We start from the raw sequence: 21,204 nt of genomic DNA, 5'->3' as shown, positions 1-21,204 counted from the left end.
ATAAGTTAAAGAATAAAGGTATATTGTGAACTCTTATTTTCTGGTTATATGACATTTTCTCTGCCTTTGAGCTCACTGTGGCATGGGTACACATAGGTTTATGCATTTGTCACCGTGGCTGGGTTGCCGCTCAGGGTGTGGAGGTGTTTTTTTAATAAGAGATGTCAATATCAGTCAATTTATTATAAACAGTCATGTGAAGATAAAAGGGGCAAATCCTAACCTCAGTTGGGCTCCTGGATCCTAACAGAACCAGGTTTGAAAGAAGAAAGGAATGCAGTGAGGAAAGGAAATGGACAAGGTTAGTGTATGCTAAGTTTGCCATCAAGTGAAAATTTGTTAGGTAGGAGATGAAGCTTGAAGTACATTCAGGTTAATTTAAAATTGAAGTGGGGTAGATGGGAATCACGGCGGGTCTCTTAAATGAGTGGCTAAATCAAAGTAAGGTGTTAACTGATTTTGGCTATTTAAGACAAATGCGAAGAGGAAGAACCAGTAAGCAGTTAAAGTGGCTTCTAGAGCATTTCCCCCCCACATTTGAAATGTGTACTCCCAATTGTATATTTATACAGAAGTGAAATAACATCGCTACTGTTAGTCTAAGTATTCAGTGTATTATTATTTTAACAAGAAATACGTATGCACCAACATTTTTTAAAAGTTTGATTCACTCTGAGAGGCCTTCAGAGTGCAATGGCTTAGTAGTCCCCTTCTGATCAATAGATACCCCAGTGGACACATTTACAAATACATAGTATAGTTCTAATATTTTCTTCCCTCTTCTTAAAGATTGGAGCATCTCACTTTGAAGACCACAGTCCTAGAAGGCTGTTCAGACAAGTCTAGAGTTCAGGGGAGGATGCAAAGGAGACCACGGACTGGAGTAGTGTGGCTTTGGAAATTGACAGTGACAAAAATAGGGTTCACCTGTAAGGGACGCCATAGGTAGGGATTTTTTTTCTAGGCGTATGATGTATGATGTAGATCATCTCTGTACCAAGAACTTATGTTTGATGGGCAATTTTTGAGGCTTTGTGTGGCAAGTTTGATGCAAGGTATTACAAAGGCAGCAGTGATGCAAAATAGAGAGGGAGAAGGCGGGTTGTTGGGGAGGAGATGGGACAGACCCATGTTGGCGGCGATGGCCAAGTTGGGAAGAAGTGCGGATTTGGAAAACCGACAAGATGCAGTCCCTCTATCCCTGCACCGTAGCTGCAGTACCTGATCTACTGCAATTCCTTCAGGTGCTGTTTACTGGTCCGTTCCTACTGTTTCAGGCTCTTCTTTTTCCTACCATTCCTCTTCACATTCTACGTAAATGATATTCTCCCCTTGTAGGGATTGCGAAGAAATTGCTGCGGAGCAAGGTAAATGGCCTTTGAGCGCCAGGGCGGAGTCTAACTAAGCTTCGCTTCACCGCAGGGGCCCAAGTGTAAGATCAAACGCCCGTGGGTGGGCAGGTGGCCGGCGCCGCCCTCCGCCGGTCAGAGGCTCTCGGTGATGGTGGCGGTGTGCTGGGCAGCAGGTTTCCCCGCCGCGAGCCCTTTAAGACGGCGGCGCGGCGGAAGCGCGTGGCAGCACGTGGCCGCACCGGGCGCCCTCAGCCGAGCTGCGCGGCCATGGACGTGGGCGCCGATGAGTTCGAGCAGAGGCTCCCTCTGTTGCAGGAGCTCGTCCTGGGCGCGGACTTCGTGGGTAAGGCGCCGGGATTCCGGGCCTCGTCGCCGCAGCCCCCTGGCCGGCGGGAGGGTGTGGTTCGGGCGGCGCAGGGCGGAGAGGTGAGGCCCGGCTGGGTGGTTGCCAGGTTGCAGGAGGCTTAAAACAGGGCCCCTCCGAAGGACAGGGTGTGTGCCTTCTCGGGCCTGGGGGGGATGTTAGGCAGCAGTTACAGCCTTGGCCCCAGTTTGGTCCAGGTGGAACGGGGTGGCCTGGCTTGTCCTTGCTTTGGCTTCCTCTGTTCCTTCTTGACCTCTCCTGGCCTCTTGAGCAGCAAAAAGGTGAGCCAGAACTTTTACCACCAGCAGCGTTTACAGCACAAAGAGCCTTGCGATGGCCTGCGCCTGGGGACTCTTGTCTTTCTTGCCTCCCCTGCAGGTCTAGACATAGAGTTCACTGGTCTTCGTTCTAACCCGTCCGGGCCCCAGCAGATCAGGTAAAGCTAAAACTGCCTTAGAGCTGAGCTGGAGAGTTTCTCGGCCGCGCGCTCCTGGACGACACCCTGGCCGGCCAGCATTGTTTCCCGACAGGCACCCTGTTGGCATTGGGCGGGCAGGACAGCATTTTGTGTGGGGTTTGGGGACCTGGCCCTTATCAGGAACGCTGGTTCTCTAGTTGTAACAAGGAAAGTGCTGCCCCTGGTTGAGACGTGCTGATCCAGCACGGAGGCAGTGCTGCCTTGATGCCATCTGCTTGCCTCTGCGCTGAGATGCCTGTTTTTTCACAGTCTGTTTGACTTGCCATCAGAGTGGTATCTCAAGACCCGTCAGAGCGTTCAGCACTTCACCGTCTGTCAGATTGGTGAGTTTAATCCTCAGTTGTTTCTTATAAGTTACTGAAATAGAGACTTTCTTCCTTTTGTTTTTTTTTTTTTTTTTGCCGTGCCCGGGCCTCTCACCGCTGCGGCCTCTCCCGCCGCGGAGCACAGGCCGCGGACGCACAGGCCCAGCGGCCACGGCTCACGGGCCCAGCCGCTCCGCAGCACGTGGGATCCTCCCGGACCGGGGCACGAACCCGCACCCTCTGAGGCGGACCGCCAACCACTGCGCCACCAGGGAAGCCCTCTTCCTTTTTTAAAATTGTCTTTGTGTTTCCTACTGGGAAAACAGTTTTGGCGCCTTTGTGAGATACTGGCTATCGTTTTGCGTGCTCATTTGGTTTTTGGCCATGTCATGCCTGCGAGACCTAACACTTCAGAATAAGCAGAAACGTGATCTCCGTGCCTAAATCAACATTAAGGAACTTGTACCATCTTTCAGGGAAAAATTTGTATGTTTTCTTTAAAGAAAAATCATACAAGATCATACTATAAACATGTTGTTCTGCATCGTTATTTTTCTTCCCCACGACTGGGGTTTAGAGATCTTTCTATATCAGCATATACAGATTTCCTGTTCGTTTTTTTTTTTTTTTTTTTTTTTTTTTTTTGCGGTACGCGGGCCTCTCACTGTTGTGGCCTCTCCTGTTGCGAGCACAGGCTCTGGACGCTCAGGCTCAGCAGCCATGGCTCACGGGCCCAGCCGCTTTGCGGCATGTGGGATCTTCCCAGACTGGGGCACGAACCCATGTCCCCTGCATCGGCAGGCGGACTCTCAACCACTGCGCCACCAGGGAAGCCCTCCTGTTCGTTTCTAACGGTTGCATAGCACTCCAAACTGAATGTATCTGTTGGCTCCCCCTCCTAATGATGAGTACTTTAGTTACCATTTGTATGTGATGAAACAGGGCTGCATTGACTGTCTTAGTGCTTATATGTTACTGTGTATTTGTGAATATATGTGTTTGGTATACTTGTAGCAGTGGAGTATGTGCATTAAAGTATTGATTTGTTGTCTAACTATTGCTCTTCCTACCAACCATCTGAGAAGTTTACAGAGACTTACACTAACAGGGAATGTGTCTGTTTCCCTCACTCACACTGAGTATTACCAGTCTTAATTTTTTGCCCACCTGGTAGAGGAAAAATGATCTAAAATTACCGTTCTGATTTACATTTTTAATACAGGATCAACAAACTGTTTCTGTAAAGGGCTAAATGAAATATTTTAGGTTTTGTAGGCCATACTGTCTCTGTTACAACTACTCAGTGCTGCCCTTGTTAATGAGAAATCAGCTGTAGTTAATACACAAATGAATGAGCATAGCTGTATTTCAATAAAACTTTATTTAAAAAACAGGTCATGAGACATTTTACTGATTCTTTTCCTGTGAATGATGGTGAACACCCGTGTGTGTGTGTGTGTGTATGTGTGTGTTTTGCTCTGTGTCCTTGTCCTTTGCTATTATTCTGTTGTGATTGTTTTTCTTAATTGTGAGACCTCTTTGAAAGTATGGGAAACAGCACTTAGATGCGTTTGTATTGTTTTTCCCCTACTTCAAAGTCTTTTTCACTTTGTGTGTGGTCTTTTTAGCGGTACAGACATTCTAAAGCAATTAAATGTATACATCTTCATAGATCTTAGTGTTTTCTCTTTTTTCTTTTATTATCCCTTTTTTCTCTTTTTTTTCTTAGTGTTTCCTTTTACTAGTTTTAAAACCATAGAAGTGTCAATTTAACATTCTGTGTTTGAACAGCCAGTCACAATTATATTTCAGTAATTTCCGTGTGAATGACAGTTTGACAGTTCTCATGTTTTGACTCTTCTTTCTTTTTTAGAAGTTATCTTAAAGCTCGTACAATAGCTTTGGGTGCAAAGTACTGTTCAGAAGTTTTTCTGTAGTTAACTTCTGGTAGCTTTTCTTTTGGTATTCATTCTCTCTACCATCATTCTTCTAGGATTGTCTATGTTTTCCAGTATTGAAGGCGAGTCCAACAAGTATGTATAAAGACCTTTGGCAAAACACATGGCTCTTGCCCATTTACCTTCTCCACCTGCTCCCCCTTCAAATTCTGCGTCAGGCTCTGAAGCGCTTTGGCCCCGGGTGCTCTGTAGACTCTCCGGCTTCTGTGCCCGCCACCCCCCTCCCCTGCCGATGCCCGCTGGTCCTTCAAGTCTCTCAAAGCAGCACCATCTCTGGGGGCCTTTCCCAACACCCCTGTACCTTTGGTGCTCCTTTCCCCATTTCCTTGTCTCCTGTGTGCGCCTTCAGGATTGCAATTAACGGTGTTATAATGAAGGTGATGTACCTCCCAGGCGGCAGCAGTCAGAAAGGATGCTGGATGGCAGCCCCACTGTCTCAAATAGGGCGTCAGACTTTGTTCCCCAGGGGCAGGATCTCTGCCTTTATTCATTGGCCACCCCCATGCCAGTCATAGTGCTTGAGATATAGCTGACATTCAAGTACAGTGGACCCTTGAACAACACGGGGTTTGAGCTGCATGGGTCCACTTATACTCAGATTTTTTTCACTAAAATGACGGTACCCATGTGTAGACACAGGGCAGGCTGTAAATTATATGCGGATTTTGACTGCATGAACGGTTGGCGCCCCTAACCGCCGTGTTGTTCAGGGGTCAACTGTACTTCTCAAGTGGAGGGAAGAGCCCACTCAGAAGCCTGTGGTGTGAGCCAGAATTCTAAAACTGGTTTTCATCTTTTTCTCCCTATGTGTATTTTTTTTCTAGGTATGAAGCCCATTCGTGTAACTTCTTTCTCTTCCCTACAACATTTGGGATTTTGGATTCAGAGTTCTCTTTCCAGGCTTCTAGTGTTCAGTTTTTGAATGAGCATGGCTTCGATTATAACAAGGTACAGCATTGGAGGAGGGGACCGGGAAGGGTTGCAAGGCTATCTAGCCCACCTGGTCTGAATCCATTTCCTGTCCCCTTTCTGACTTGTCCTCAAAACGCGGACAAGGAAGGTTCCTTTCCACTCTGCTGCCAGCACAGAGGATGACTCTGACTAGTTTCCTTGTCTGTTCCTATCTTCAGTTTCTCAAGAATGGAATCCCATATATGAACGAAGAACAGGAGAAGAAAATTAAACACAGCATCCTGACTGGGAACTGGAGAGTTCGCAGGTAAAGCCTGCTTCTCCGGGTGCTTTGTGGGTTTCTTTGCTGCTGGTGTGTTTCTGGCTTTCCTGTGCATAGACGTGCTGTCTCCAGGACAGGCTGACCTCACACCATCAACTTTAGCTGGCGTAGCTTCCTGGACCCACGCTCAGTCAAACGCAACAGCCTGAAGTGCTGGTGATACCGTTCTCAGGCCTGAGATAAGAAATCTCTCACTGTGTAGCGTGTGATTTTAGTGTTTAACAATGAAGGGGAGAAAGAACTGACTGTTAATTTGGTACTCAAAGAGGCAGGAACCCCATTCCAGGGCTAGAGGGGAAGATGGCTCTGTTGGCCTCCCTGTGAGATGTTATGTTGGCCTCCCACGTGATCTTAGGGATTTTTCAAGGTAAATCACAGGTAGCCTTGACCAGGTAGTCACATGCCTTGGCTTGGGCACGTTGCCCCACGTGCCTGACGCTGCTGTGTTCCCCAGGGCAGGATCTCTGCCTTTTTTCTTTGGCCTCCAGTGCCTCCAGAAACCCAGTTGTACTGTAGGGCTGGGGCCAGGCCTGCACAGCCTCGTTGTGTGCTAGAAGGAGCAGGCCGCCCGGGCCCACACAGGCCCTGCTGTCCGCTAGCTTTCTGGTTTTGAACCAGTCCTCTAAGGTCTTTGAGCTTGAGACTCTTTGCCTCTCTCAAGAAGGGGTTAAATTAGACAGCTTTTAGTTCTGGAATGTTACGATTATCTGGTCCAGATAATTATGTAATGTGGGCATTTTTTTTTTAATGTCTGTTTGTGGTTTTATATAAAAATACCTTTTGGAAGGGAAAAGCAAATTGAATTTTTAATCTTCTGTTACCTTCAAGTGTTGGAGAAAAGTCTTTCCTTTTCTCAGCATAACATCATGTCCTTATACTTCTAACGCAGGAGAAGGTGTACTTACCAAAGTTGCTGTCTTCTCCATGCTTCAGCAGATGGTGCTCTTCCACCTCTGAGAGCAGGATTGAGAAGATAGGGCTGATGGTGTTGTTCAGTGTGGGCTGCATCCCAGCATCCTCCCGCCCATAGTCCCGTCCGAGGGAGGGGCAGAAGGGCTCCTGAGGACAGACCAGAGGGTAGAGGCCAAGTGATTGGCTTCCTGTTGCAAAACAAGACTCAGAAAAGAAGTGGTCTCTTTGGGGTCCATTTTCTTGCTGAGATCACAGTGTTAAAACGGGAGCCTTCAGAAGCCTCTCCCACGTGAGCGCTGTCTCATGGTTCTGTGGTCTTCCCCAGCATTCCCGCTTCACTGTGCCCATTTTCAGTTCTCTGGATAAAGATCAAATCAAGGTGGTGATTGACGAGGTGACGCGCTGGCTGGACCTGGCAGAGGAAGGCGACTGGATGACCCTCCCTGGTATCACCGGTAGGCAGGAGGTGACTCCCCGGCCTGGGAGCTGTGGAACCGGCCGCTGTCACGTGCTGGAGGGTGGGGGAGCATCCCTTCTCCCCTGGTGGATCCTGGGCGGCAGCTCAGCAGACACATGGTCCTTGTGGTTAGATAGAGCCCTGACCTCAATTCTGAGGTTGAAGGGTTTTCAACCGATTCTGAATTTTAAGGTTGAGGGAGTAAAGTTCCATTCAGAGCCATCCTTCTTATCCCAATCCTTGGTGCCCTATGGACTCTTGCTTTGCTGTTGTTAATCTCTGAATTTCTCTGAATTTCCCCCAACGGGACAATGTGGGATCACAATGAACCTGCCCTAGAATAGCGGTTCTCAGCCCTGGTCGGTGGACCCCAGGGGTCTCTGAGACCCTTTGCAAGGGGTTCACAAGGTCAAAACTCTTGTCAGAATATCACTCGGCTATCACTTGCCATTATCACTGTGCCATTTGCACCGATGGTCCTGCAGCAGCGGTGGGTAGAGAGGCTGGCACCTCAGCACAGGTGAAGGGAGGCGCGTCCGACCACGCTGGTAGTCGTATTCTTTGTTACTGCTTCCAGTTTTTAAAAATTCCAGTTTTACTTGGAATTTAGTGAAATAATTCTTTTTAGTGAAATAATAATTATTAATTTTATTAAATCTCAACATTTGATTGCTCATCTTTTAAAATATTCTGTGTATCAAAATAAGTACAGAAAAAATAAATGTTCATGAAACATTGCTGCTGCTACCGAAGTACAGTGGTTGTCTTGGGCAGAAGCACTTGTGCAGGTTTTTGTGTTGAGAGCTGAATTAGCTCCCTTTTATTTACTTATTTATTTAAAGGCATATATGTGTGTGTGTGTGTGTGTGTGTGTGTGTGTGTGTGTGTATATATATATATATATATAAATATATATATTTTTTTTCTTTTTTTGGGGCCATGCCGCATGGCTTGTGGGATCTTAGTTCCCCGACCAGGGATTGAACCCCAGGCCCTCCCTCGGCAGTGAAAACGCTGAGTCCTGACCACTGAACTGCCAGGGAATTCCCCTAAGGAATATAATTTTTACTTGAAGGAACTGACTGGTTGTTTCAATGTGGGTATTTTCAATCACTTTCTCAAGTGAAAAAAGTAAGCCTTGTCTTCAGGGAGACTAACTTACAGTATTTGCTAGAGATGAAATTTGAGCTTTCAGTAAAAGACTGGAATTTTGGAAAGCTTGCATCTGTCACCATAAGCTGGACAACTTTATGAGACCTTTCTAATGAGATCAGTGGCCATATGTACAAGTGCCTTTTGATGGTATTGTATGATGTGTGAACACTTGGACAACGTGTATAACTCAGGAAACCAGTGTGCTCCAAATAACCAGCACGTGATGTTACAAAATCATGGGCAAAAGTGTAATGAATGGGTTTATTATTTTTAAAACTTGGCGATTTCGAATTTCATGTATAGTTTTAATTTCTAACATGATGAATATCAAGACCCGTACCCCCACACACACACAAAGACTCTTTGGGGTCCTCAATTTAAGAGTGGCCCCGAGATCAGAAACTTCAAGAAAGCTGCCCTAGATCATGCCGTGCCATCCCTGTCGCTTGGCCTTGTGGGCTTGGGTATACCTAAGAGCTGTCTTTCCACTTGATCCATCCATCTCTCAGCCGCTTTTCCTCTCGGGCTTCTCTTGAGGGGAGGGTGGACTGCCGTTCCAGGGTCTGCAGTGGTTCTGTGCACGTCTTGTTTCCTTGCTGCAGGCTTCCGGGCCTTCGAGGTCCAGCTTGTGCTGAGGAAGGCCCTCCCTGACATCTGGACGGTGATGAGAGACCAGGGGGTGAGTTCCCACCTGGAGGGGGGCAGCCTCAGTGGCTCTATCATTTCTCTCTCATTTGGCCAAATCTGGCCTCTGTGAAAGGCTTCTTCTCCCCCGCTCCCTCTCCTCCCTTTTGAGATGAAGGACCACTTTTTTGGCCCCATTCCCAGGAACCCAGGATACAGGGACCTTGTCTCTACTTCTCCTTTCAGGTGACAGTGAAGAAAGTGAGTAAACGGCATCGCTGGTATCTGGAGAACACCTCTTGCGATCGAGAGAGCTGTTGGCAGGAGAAGATTCTTCTCTCTGCGAGGGGTTTTTCTGTGTTTTTCCAGATGCTGGTGAAAGCCCAGAAGGTAGGGAAAAAGTATCTCTTTCCTTGGTCTTCAGCAGTCTTTTGTAATTTTGGCTGTAGGTCCTAATGGGTCCTTCAACAGTACGCTAAGATTCCTTAAGATAAGTGACTTCCTTTTTGTTAACTGGCTTTATGGATCTAACCTTGCTTTCACAAAATCATGACAGATTCATTTGGGGAAAGACTGTCCCTGTGAAATATTACTAGTTCTTCGCTCCTTTCAGACACATGGGCATTTCAATGCTGATTGACCTAAAACTACTTGGGGACTGCACATGTCTGCTTCACAGCTTAGATTCCCAGCGCGGCCCAGGCCTCGAGTCCCTCTGACTCGCTGCTTTGCTTTTCTGGCCTTTAAGCAGTCAGGCTACCTTTCACGGGAGTGGAGTGCAGGTGGGGATGGGATTACCACGTCGTCAGAATGCGGTGGGTTCTAAAGCTGCACCCTTGGCCGGAGACAGCAGTTAGTCGGTGGCGTCTGTTTTATTTTTGCAAGTTCATTCCTCTCACCTGTCGATTTCCTCCAAGTAGCCCTTAGTGGGACATAATATGTTGATGGACCTGCTGCATCTCCACGAGAAGTTCTTCAGACCTCTCCCAGGTAGGGACAGACCATCCTTCTCCTGCCTCTGACCTTAGCTTGCCATCCGGCAAGGGGATTGGCCCAGAATCGTGCCCCTGAGGGAGCCCCTCCACACACAGCCATCCCCAGGGCCTCACAGGTGTCCGGAGAGGTCGCGTACATCTGTGCCTCTTACCATTTTCCTGGAGCTGGGGGACTTTCTCCAGGAGAAAAACTTACATTTGAATTGATACTCTTCCCCCCTGTTACGGAAGTTGTTCAGTCTCACTGCATAAGACTTAGCAAAATCAGAGACGGGCAGGGGACGTGTCATCACAGCTATAATCCTGACACTTTTTGCTTTTCCCTCTGTCGTGGCTTTTTACGTATTTGACCACACTGCGTAGATGATTTTGATTTTGGCTTTTTTTCACTTGCCAAAAGCATTTATTTATGTCATTAACCTAAAATCATTTAATGGCCACGTGGTACTGACTTATGCCCGTCCCAGTCTTTTCCATGACTGATGCCATTGGACACACGGAAGTGTGACGTAGCAGTTAAAAGCACGCATTCAGATGTCACGTTGAGGCCCCATCCCACCATTGTTATGTGCGATCTCAAGCAAGTTACTTAAACGTGCCTCTTCTGTTTCCATGTCTGTAAAACGGGGGAAATGATATCAACAGTATGGATATCAGAGTTGTTTGGGGATTAAATGAACTAACGATGTACTGAGAACACCAGTGTAGATTGAAAGGGGTGAGAAGGTTCTAGGAGAGAGTTCTCTAGGAAATGAATTGATTAAAAAAAACACCTCAGTTTGAGCATCTTGAGAGAACTTGGGGAGAATCAAGGGTAAAATAATCACTCACCAAAAGACTAAGCAAACAACCAAACAAAAAAATTGCTGGAACAAAAGCTGTGCCAGAAAGGAAGTCATTGGAGGAGACCACATGGCCCCTTGGTGAGTAATGCACAGGTGCTGGCAATGGTGAGGCGTACGAGGTAGAAAGGGTGATTATTTTCCTACCTCGTGGGAGTCAACAGTTTAGTGAGGGCCCCAAACCGGGAAATCACCGAGCAGCGTGAGCATGTTATTTAGAGATGTGGGAATCAACTCCGAAAGAAAAAATTGAAGGTCGTTGCCTTTGGGGAATAGGAAATGGGAGGGCAGTGAGAAGAGGGCTAGCAGAGGGGTTTGGGTTGGTTTGTTTTGCAGACAACTATATGCAGGTATAATTTTGATAAATACGTGAATTAATAGGTAATTTTTATCAAGGCACTTATAATTTTTAACTTACTGGATTTTTCTTTGAACAGTTATTTACAGACTTCACATCTGTCTTTCCAGTCATACCTCGTTCTCCCTTTTCCATTGGCTAGAACTTTGCAAATTGCGTTAACTAATGTTGGCCTGAATTTGGGAAAACCGTTTAGCTTTTGCTGTTACAAATGGTGATGTCAGGTTGGTTTGAGATTCAGAAATCCTTGATGATTAGGAGTAAGGATGTTTTCAATTCCTATTTTGTTTTATTTGCTTTATTAGCCAGTGTTGGTGACAAGCTAGATTGGAGAATTTCTTCCCATTTTTACCAATGAACTCACTTCTGACTATCTGGGTCTTTTCCTTCAGAAAGCTATGATGAATTTAAGCTGAATATCCACAACCTATTTCCTGTTCTCATTGACACCAAAAGTGTGGCAAAGGATATCTGGAAGGTAATAAGTTAAACTGCTCTGGGGAAAGGAATGCTTCGTTTGTCCCACTAACACTTAGCTTTCTCGTTCTTTTCAAAAGAACGAGAGCGTGCGTTCCTTGAACGTTTCCTTGAACCCTTTTCTCGTATTTTACAACCAGTATTGGTTTTCTTTTTTTATTCTACCACCTCTGAGTGATGCTAGCTTATGTGTGATTTTTTTTTTCTTTCCTTCATTCAAGTTCTCACGTTTTGACTTACTGGTGTGTAGTTCACGGGCTTATTTAGATGGCACAGCAGAACAACTTGTTCTAGAGCTTGGTGTACACACAGTGAGTGTTTGCAACGTGCTTAAAGAGCGTCAGGGTTGGGGGCAGGGATCCCACTTGAAAAATTTTATCTTTACTGAGCATTAGGGCCGTGGGATTTCAACCCAGACACATTAGAATCACCTGGGAGGGTAAACACTGACACCCAGACCCCACCTTCAGCTTCTCTGGTGTAGAGGGGCCGGGAGTGGCATTTCTACAGCTGCCAGGTGACTTCTGTCCTGCAGCTGAGGTTGTGTGGAGAACGGAAGCACCCAGCTGGTTTAGAAGTTAAAACTGAGGAACCAAACAAGGGGAGCCAGATCAGTGTTGTAAATAAAGCTTTAAGCCGATCAGAATTACAGTTCGGTAAGGAAGCCACAAAGACGGCACTGGGTTACTTGGTACATCTTTGCCCAGAGACACACGTATTACTCGTACCTCACGTATTTCTAGCTGACGGTGTTCTGTGACGCTGCCCATCTCCACGGAACGGAGTTCTAGGGCGAAGCGGGAAGGACGCGGGGGCTGATCTGAGGCAACTAGTGCAAACCAGTCTCCACTGCACGCGAGATGAGGTGAACTCTGGGCCTTGGTGACCTGGCAGTCCCTTAGAGTACCTAGTGCCCTGCGTAATGTGTCCTTGGCCGCGGTCTTGTGCCTTGGAGTCCTGTGTTTCTCAAACCCCTAAAACACTTGTCTTTGAAGGAAGTTGCTGTGTTGTGTTTGTGGCAGTTTTCTTAGGCTGGGTTGCCGGGTCCCTTATAGGAAACCCAAGACACTAGGTACCCTGACATCCGAATTAAGGAATAAAGATAGGTGTGTGTGAAGAGAGAGGAGTTTATCGGAGTTTGCATTTTCCAGGTCATTTTAATGGCCATTTGGTAATACCTGAAGCAGATAATAAACATAACCACAAATGTCTTATTCTCCCTAATTTGTTTTCCATATTATAGGAACTGAATTTCCCAAGGGTTTCAAATCTTTTAGAAGTTTATGAAGTACTAAACAGGTAAGGAAGCTGCTTTTCGGAGCTGCTTATAGATCAGGGGTTCTCACCTGGGGCGATTTTGCTCCCCAGGGCACATGTGGCAACAGTGAGATGTTTTTGGTCGTTACAGTTCGGGGGTGCTACTGGTACCTAGTGAGTAGAGGCCAGGATGCACGGGACAGCCCCCAACCCAAAGAATTCTCCAGCCCCAAATGTTACTGGTGCTGAGGTTGCGAAACCCCCTTCTGGAGGGGAAGGGGCCTGGTCAAATACCTACAGCTGTTTAATTATCTGGTGTTTTCTGTTGGCCAGGGTTTTATTTTCCCTGTGATCTGTTTGATTATTGGAGTGATTAGCTCCATGGGAACAGATTTTGTTATTCTTTTGGACCTTGATGTTTCTCTCAGGCCTACAGCAGTGCGAGGCATAGTAGGTGCACATTAAACACTGGAGTGAGTGAACGGTCCTAGTACCGGGTGAGTTCCTGCCCTTCCTACAGGAACAGCGACCCTGTCTTCCCTCGTGTCCCAGCCACGCTGCGGGCATGTGCTGGCAGGAGTGTGTTGCCTGGAAGGCCTGGAGTGGATGGGGGCTTCTCTGCCCACTCCTTTGTCCCCAACTGGGGGGACCAGCAAACCAGAGCAGGGAGAGGGTGGCGTCGGGAGCAGTTGAAGGTGAGACCTTTTGGAAAGAAGCTGTGTCTCTGTGGCTCGCTGTCATCCGGCCACTGGCACGGGGGCCCCTGAAGATGCCTGGCCGGAGCCGCACTGGCCTCTTGAGTCTCCCATAGATGATCTTTCCGGCTCATGGCATCCGTTATTTCCGACGTGATCGTCTCCTCTGGCCCCTTAGGCTTCATCTCCTCCTATATCACACGGCCCTCCTGGCCTTCATTTCTAAGAGGAAAACAAGAGGCTAGAGGCGGGAGTGTCTCAGCCCCCTGCAGACACTTGCGCGGTGTTACCCTCTTCGCCACTGTCTCTCCCGTCAGCCCGCACACGGGAACGCCTACCGTGTATGGGGCCAGGGCACGACGGGCTGCCCTCCCGCAGCCTGTCCGTCCTCCTGGCCCTGCACCTTCGCTCCGTTCAGCAGCCTCCCTGCCCTTCGTGCCCCCTTGACCCCCGCCGTGTCCTCAGCCTCTCCCTCAGCATCAGCATTTTTCTTCTAACTCAGAAAACGTGAAGCTCCCCTCGGTCTCCCCTCTTGCCACCACTGTCCTTGTTCTGTCTTTACAACAGGCCTCTTCAGAGGCCTCGCCTTCTCCTGGGCCCACTGAGGTCAGGTTGCCTCCCCTCCATGGAACTCGATCTGGGTATCGGGGCCCAGCTGATGGGAAGATGCGCACAGGCGTTTGGAACAGGGCGTGGCAGGCGGTCGTGCTCAGTGTTAACTTCTGTCTGGCGTCTGACACCCTGGGCCCCTCGGCCCCCTTCCCTGCTGTTGCGCCCTCTCCCGGCTTTCTCTTATTTTCTGGTGAGTGTTTTAATCTCTTCCTCGTGGGCTCTCGTTCTTCCACTCGGTCCCTCACATCTTTCCAGGGTCCCCACTGTCCTCGTCTTCCTCGTTACCGTGCCCCTGGGTGACCGAATCCACCCACCCCCAGCCTCGGCGATCACCACGTCTGTGCCACCGCGGCTCCAGAGTCCTCGCGTCCTGACCGCCTTCTGGTTGTTCCTGTACCACGTGGCCGCAGGCACCTTCTGCTTGGCCCGCCTCTCTGCCCGTCAAACCCGCTCCCGTGTCTGGAGCAACTTCTGCCACGTCCTGACGGCGCCAGGCGCTGTGCCGATGGCTCGTGTGCAGGTGTGAGAGAGAATCTTGTTTTCAGTACGCAGGCTCTGCATCGAGACTTGCTGGGTGTAAATCCCAGCTTTGCCTCTCACTAGCTTCGTGAGTCACCTTGAGAGCAGGCCCCCAGAGCGATGGCCGCCTTGCGGCTTAGGAGCAGATGAGGGAATCAGGGTTCAGAGATGTGAAGCATATAGAGAGGTACCGATAGATTCTGTTGGAAAACAGGTGAAGGGAAGGTTTCCCTGTCGAATGCCAGCTGCGTTCACCCACATGCCAGAGCTGAGACCTGGAAGGGGACCCAGAGCTGGGCCACCAGCGTCTTCTAGTCAAGGCCTGTTGGTTTTACTCCCTAAATGTCCTGGAAACCGGTTCCTTTTTCTGCATCCCCAGGATCATTGCCTTCCCTGAGGCCTTAATTTTTATTCCAATGGTGATAGTAGCTCCTCCCCGGTTAGCTTGGTGGCCTGACCTACTTTATCTGCCGGGCTGCCACTTGAGTGATCTTTTAAAATGTGAACTTGACCATTTTTCTGGTCAGAGTCTTCCTCTGGTTCCTGAAGCCCCCCCATAATGTTCGAGCTCTTTCCCGGCCCCTGCCCTTCGCTGCGGGCTTCGCCCTCTCCCTCGCTGTCTCTGCGTGCTCTTCTCTTGGCTTGAAGTGCCTGGCACTGCCCCATTTCCTCCACCAGGTGAGTCACTGGGGTTCAGGACTCTCCTGTAGGACCACCGACTTCAGGAAGCCTTTCCTCCCGAAGGCCTGTCCCTCGATAGCCAGACGTGCACTGCTCACGCCTCGGGCGTCGCATTTCTAGGACGCACTGAACAGCAAGCTCCCGGGGGCAGACCCAGCATAGGGTTGATCCTGACGCCCGGGCTGGGGTCCCGCGTCTGGTAAATGCTCAGAATGACGCGGTTGGAGCCTCTGGCTCTGCTGTTCTTTCTTCTGTCCTGTTGCCTGGTTACCAAGACCTGTCTGCCCATGCCTGGATCCTTGTTTTGTTTTCTTTGTTTGTTTTATTTTATATTAGAGCTGTGTTTCGTTGTGATTTTCAAGGAGTCCCAGTACTGAGGACGTTTTTATTTGGTAAGAGGATGAGGGGAGAACGAGAAAGGATTGTCAGCGAACATTTTCTATTGATCTTTCTTCTCTAATAGTGACTTGAATCCCACCAAGAATTCTGGGCCAGTGATTATTCACGCAAGCAAATGTGAAAAATACGGTACGTATGTTTGCCTGAGCTGTGCTCCTCCGAGGTTGGCACGGCTTTGAGGTGCTGGAGCTCAAGCCGGGTCTCCACGTGGCAGGTGTGGGAGGGCCGGGTGGGGCTTTTCCTGTGCCGTGTCCATATTATAACCACCCGATCGAAAGGAGCCATCCCAGAAGGCGTCGGAGGTCCCGGGGGCGTCCGTCTGTCCGGAAGCCCTGTGCTTCCACCTCCCGTGGCGCTCTTGCTGCTGTGGGGAGGTCCTAGGTCAAAGTGGGGTATGGCTGAGAGAAGGGTGCGTGGTCTCTGCAGGAACAACCGTTAGTAGGCTGTGTGTGCACGGCCGACGTGGATGTGGAACTGGGGCGGGGTTGGGGGAGAGTCCTTTCCCGGGCTGTGTTCTAATCGCTGCTTGACCGTCTCTCCTGCTTCTGGAAAAACACTTCAGTTGAGACAAAGTATCCCCACGAAGCAGCGTACGATGCCTTCCTGTGCGGATCAGGTGAGAGTTGCTGCGCTTTTAAAGGGAGACCCCTGTCTTATTTTCAGTCATCCCCCGCCATCCCTGGGCCCCCCCCTTTACTTCCAGGTGGGTGGCGCATGTGGAAATAAGGCCGGAGTTTGCATATTTTGACAAGGTGATCAGGTTGCGCCTCGATGTCTGTCACGTTTCTAGCTTCTTTTTTTCCAGTTCTTTTGAAAGTGGCCCACTTGCTCCTATGGAAAGTGCACGGGTGAGTGTCCCCTTCGTCCTGTGATCTCATCAGTGGTCAGGATTTGTTGAGCCCTCACTGTAAACCAAGACCTCGGGGCTCCCACACTCTCCCAAAGAAGCAGGATGCAAGTGTCATTGTGTAAATGACACATTTATGGAAGCAGCCCTCCTCCATAGGCGGCCTTTCCCAGCCTTCCTCCCACCCTGGGGCTGGTCCCGGCCCCCCTGCCTCTTGTGTCGGCCTTGGGAAAAGTCACTGTCGGGACGCCAAGACAGTGGGTCAGGCTTGGGTTCCGCACCCGCCCCAGTGTTCCCCGGGCAGTATGCTTGCTTTGTCTGTTACCCTCCTGTTTCCTCGTGTCGTGTAAACCGCAGTGAGGTAGGAGGGCAAAGCATATAGGCCAACAAATGATCCATCCTCGGGGTTCACACAGTCAGGCTGGGGAGAAGGGCAGTGACTTGGAACAAGGCACACAGGGGAAAGGTTCTTAAAACCTCAAATTGGAATCTTAAATGCATTTTCTCAGGGCATTGTCATCCTGGATGCCTGCAGTGCTGGGCTTGTAGGCATCAGCTCCACACGTGAACTGTGCATTCTGTGGCACCATCCTTGCCGCGTACATGTGTTAAGTAGGATTTAGGGACTTCCCTGGTGGTCCAGTGGTTGAGACTCTGTGCTTCCAATGCAGCGGGCACGGGTTCGATCCCTGGCTGGGGAACTAAGATCCCACATGCTGGGGATAAAAATACCCTTCAAGAGGGTTGTTTTTTTTTTTTTTTTTTTAATAAAAGTAGGATTTAGCAGGCCAGGGGAAGGAGCTGATCAAAACTGTGTTCTCTGGGACTGACTTAAACATTTTCAGACTCTACCCTGTTAATGTGGGTACTGCCTAAGTTGTCTCTTTTGGTAAAGGGTATTATACACAGAAATAGCCTATGACACATTGATGTGAGGCTTATAGCTTCAGTAAGAAACCCCCGCCCCCGTCTCCTTCTTCCCTGTGCTCTGACTGTGAGGGCAGCTAAGAGCAGTGGAGCTTATTGATGCCTTAGTACCTGGACCTTGTGTCCTTAATTTCTTTTTTTTTAATTAAAAAAAATTTTTTAATTAATTAATTAATATATTTTTGGCTGCGTTGGGTCTTCGTTGCTGCGCACGGGCTTTCTCTGGTTGCGGCGAGCGGGAGCTACTGTTCGTTGTGGTGCGCGGGCTTCTCATTGCGGTGGCTTCTCTTGTTGTGGAGCACGGGCTCTAGGTGCACGGGCTCAGTAGTTGTGGCATGTGGACTCAGTAGTTGTGGCTCGTGGGCTCTAGAGCTCAGGCTCAGTAGTTGTGGCGCACGGGCTTAGTTGCTCCGCGGCATGTGGGATCTTCCCGGACCAGGTCTCGAACCCATGTCCCCTGCATTGGCTGGTGGATTCTTAACCACTGTGCCACCAGGGAAGCCCCAATTTCTTTTAATCCTCAAAACCTAGAAACCCTCCTAGGTTTAGAGAAGCTCCGTAGCAGCCAGGCCTGCCTGGTGCCAAGGGCTGTGCTTTCTCGCGGGCCTGTGCTCAGGTACGTGGTGGTGTCTGGGTGGAGGCGAGGCTGAGTCACGACAAGGCTGTGGGGCGAGGGACGGCCATTTGCAGTCTCGTCGAGGGGCAATGGAGTGGACCTTCCTCTGAACAGGGGCCTCGCTCATCCCCTGAGCCTGTGGCTGATGTTGGTGAGCCTAGGGGCCTTTACCAGATGGCCACCAACAGGTGGTAACCCCTGGAAGTTCTCCCTTGGCTCGGGCCGTGGTGAGAGCTCGCTGGTCGTGTGGGGGTGGCCCGTCAACAGAAGTCCCAGAGCCTGTGAGGGGAGGAGGGAGGGGGGTCTCGGGCAGCACCTTGCCCGTTGTCACCAGAGCCTCAGCTGTGGCCGAGGACGTGGGACACCCCCCGTGGGCCTGAAGGCTTTGGGGCTTTCTGTCCTCATAGGGTTCTTCCCATCCCCAAGCCCTCCTTCCCGCTGTACCTCGATGTGCTGGCTCCCTATGTGAACCAGGTGAATCTTATCCGAGCCGGGGTCCCCAAGATCGTAAGTAGACTTCATTTTGCTCCCCCCATTCGGAGGCTGGAGGCAGCTTGGGGCTCTGGGGGCTATCAGGGGCTTCTGACGGCCACCAAACGCGGCCAGAGAGGGCGCTCACGCCCCACTAAGCCTGTGACTGTCTCCTGTGTTTTCCCGCCTGAGCCAAGGTGAGCTCGCCCGTTCCTTCCTCCTCTCCTCTCCTCCCCTCTCCCTCCCGCCTGCTCACAGGGCCTGTCCTAGTGTCTCTCGCAGGATTTTCCAGCTGGGTAGGTAGTCAGTCAGTAGGAACTGTGGAAAACCTGTTCCCTTCCCTGTCTTCTAGAATTTTTCGGGTCCAGATCACCCCAGTATCCGCCCTCCCATCCTCATTGTCACCGTCAAGAGGTGGCCCGGGGTCAGCGAGCAGCAAGTCTACCGCGAGTTTCAGAACCTCTGCAAGTTTGATGTCAGGAGACTGGTGGGGAGCCACTTCCTTCTTCTGACCAATAAGTTTAAGGAGTAGGTGCCTCGGCTCTCAGCCCCCGCCCTCCACCTGCGGCCACTTCAGCCGCTCGGAGCAGCTGTGCTGCTTGCGCGCTTGACCGAGCCCTTCTTTTGGCAGCACCCGGAGCATCCTGAAGGAGTACAGGTGCCACCCCACCCTGCAGGTCTCCCTGTACCGCTACTGGAGACACTCCCCGAACGTCAGCTGCCTGTTACAGTAAGTGACCGGGACTGAGGCTGCTTCGGACTTGCCGGTGGTCCCAGCTGGGTGTGAGTCGATCGAGCACAGCTCGCTAGCCGGTGTGTGCTGGGCAAGGGGTCGTTGACCAGCACGCTGGACCAAACGTCGTTCAGTGACGCTCAGCAGACGTTGATCGAGCACGTGCTGTCTTCGGCACTGTCCTAGGTTCCAGGGCTTCATCCGTGGATGAAACAAAACCCCCTGTTCTCGTGGAGCTCGCACTGGAGTGGGGGTAATAAACGAGTGACCTGCACGGTCTGTTAGGTGATAAGTGTTAGAAACGAGCAGGGTCGGGAAGCGGGAGGGCTGGCCTGGGGGCAGGTTGTTCTTTAAAGGAGAAGATCGGGGCCCTCATAGAAGGCCCAGGGCGGGGGGTGGGGGCGTGTCGCTGGTGGGGAGTGAGCCAGGCACGGCGACGCGGGGCGGGGGCGGTGTCCAGGCAGAGGAGGCAGCGGGGAGGGGCCCTCTTGGGGGCGCGGTGCTCCTGGCGTGTGGAGGGGCAGTGACAAAGCTACCAGACGAAACAAGGAGCAGCCGGCAAGGCTACGGAAGCCGGCGGGTTGCGACCAGCAGAGGGCGCGGCTGAGGACTGCGGGAGAAGCTGGGTCGGCCGCCCGAGGTTCGGTGGCGCAGGGCTCTGCGTGGAGACGTTGGAGGACACAGGGCAGGGGGGCGTCAGGAAGCCAGGTCACCTGGTCACACTGTTCGGCTGCGGCTTGGTGGCAGATCGGGGGAGTCGGGGGTGCTGAAGGTGGGATCAGACGGACGGGAGCAGGGTCAAGTTTAAACCCAGGGTTTTTGGTCTGAGCAACTGGGAAGACAGAGCTGCTGTAAATGAGCTTGAAGGATTTTGGTTTCCTGTTAGGAGCCAGACCCGTCGAAAACCACGTCGTTGAAGAAGAAAGCTTGGCTGCTAGGCAGTCTTCTCCCCCCTCAACCTCCAACGTGAATCACTGGGAAAGGTGCCCTCTGTGTCCCAGAGCCATTCTAGCCTCGAGAGAATGTTGGCGCCGGGAGAGGGATGGAAAGAAAATAACACCTGGGCGAACGTAGCCGGGAAGGAAGAGGGGCCAGCCTGCGCCGGCGCTCTCACACCTGCTGGGCGCACGCGGGGCCTCCCGAGCCATCCAGGCCGCTGACCGGTGTCATTGTCTTGCAGGGTCTGTGGCGTAGTCACCACCTGGGCCTTTATCGCGTTTCTCCTGGGAAGAGCTCGCCCCTGAGCGCAGCAAGGCCGCCTGCAGTCCCGTCCTGTCTCCGCGCGATCCCGGGGCTGCCGTCCTGGCTTCTGTTTGTTCGAATCACATCCTACTTGCACGTGGATCTGCGTGGTCCTTACTAGGAGTTTTGTTATGTGTTGAGTGTGAAATTCTGTAAATATTATCAATGATAAATCCTTTGTATGTAGCCAAAACTTTTCTTTCTATAAATGACCGGGGAGAAGCCACACCTCTGGGAATTTGAGCTAATGTTCCAGAGTGTCTTCTGAACGGACAACTGGGACGATAGGAGCTGGACACCAGGTGGGCAGAAGACTCCATTATTGCTGAGAGAGAAAGCAGTAGCTGATAGGCGGGGGTTTAGGCCTGAGAAACGGCCGAAGCTTTATTAAAGGGAAAAATAAAACCAGGTGTCATGGGCGCCGGTGTTGGTCCATGTTTTGGGTAACTGTCATAAACCATGAAGCAACTCACCTTAGAAACAAAGTGACTTGTACCACAGGTGTGAACCCTGAGATCGAGGTAGAATCGGATTATTTTCTTTCCTTGGCAGTGCTGGGCACTTCACTTGGCTTTATCAGGAGCTCTTCTGTGTGAGGGGTTGAACTTGGCTGGGCTGTGTGTTCAGCCTTGAACTTAAGGATTCAGCAAAGCCTTCTTAAATTCCTTGTGGAAGAAGTTTTTTCTGTATAAAA

General features: G+C 50.4%; 1 protein-coding gene across 1 annotated transcript; it reads left to right on the top strand.

Annotated features, from left to right (window-relative positions):
- Nucleotides 1–1,619: 1,619 nt before the first annotated feature.
- PNLDC1 (PARN like ribonuclease domain containing exonuclease 1) lies at nucleotides 1,620–20,512 on the top strand. The gene is made up of 19 exons (XM_065889055.1): nucleotides 1,620–1,695; nucleotides 2,095–2,152; nucleotides 2,444–2,517; nucleotides 4,493–4,532; nucleotides 5,282–5,405; nucleotides 5,588–5,676; nucleotides 6,958–7,058; nucleotides 8,818–8,894; nucleotides 9,086–9,229; nucleotides 9,760–9,829; nucleotides 11,427–11,512; nucleotides 12,755–12,810; nucleotides 15,739–15,803; nucleotides 16,237–16,290; nucleotides 16,480–16,522; nucleotides 18,472–18,571; nucleotides 18,888–19,063; nucleotides 19,167–19,265; nucleotides 20,449–20,512. The coding sequence occupies exons 1-19, from the start codon at nucleotides 1,620–1,622 to the stop codon at nucleotides 20,510–20,512; spliced, it is 1,596 nt and encodes a 531-aa protein (XP_065745127.1).
- The last annotated feature ends 692 nt before the right edge of the window (nucleotides 20,513–21,204 follow it).

This window comes from Phocoena phocoena, chromosome 12 (assembly GCF_963924675.1).
Source record: "Phocoena phocoena chromosome 12, mPhoPho1.1, whole genome shotgun sequence".
Taxonomy (NCBI): domain Eukaryota; kingdom Metazoa; phylum Chordata; class Mammalia; order Artiodactyla; family Phocoenidae; genus Phocoena; species Phocoena phocoena.
Note: the sequence above shows the minus strand (reverse complement) of the source record. Positions and strands in the feature narration are given on the sequence as shown.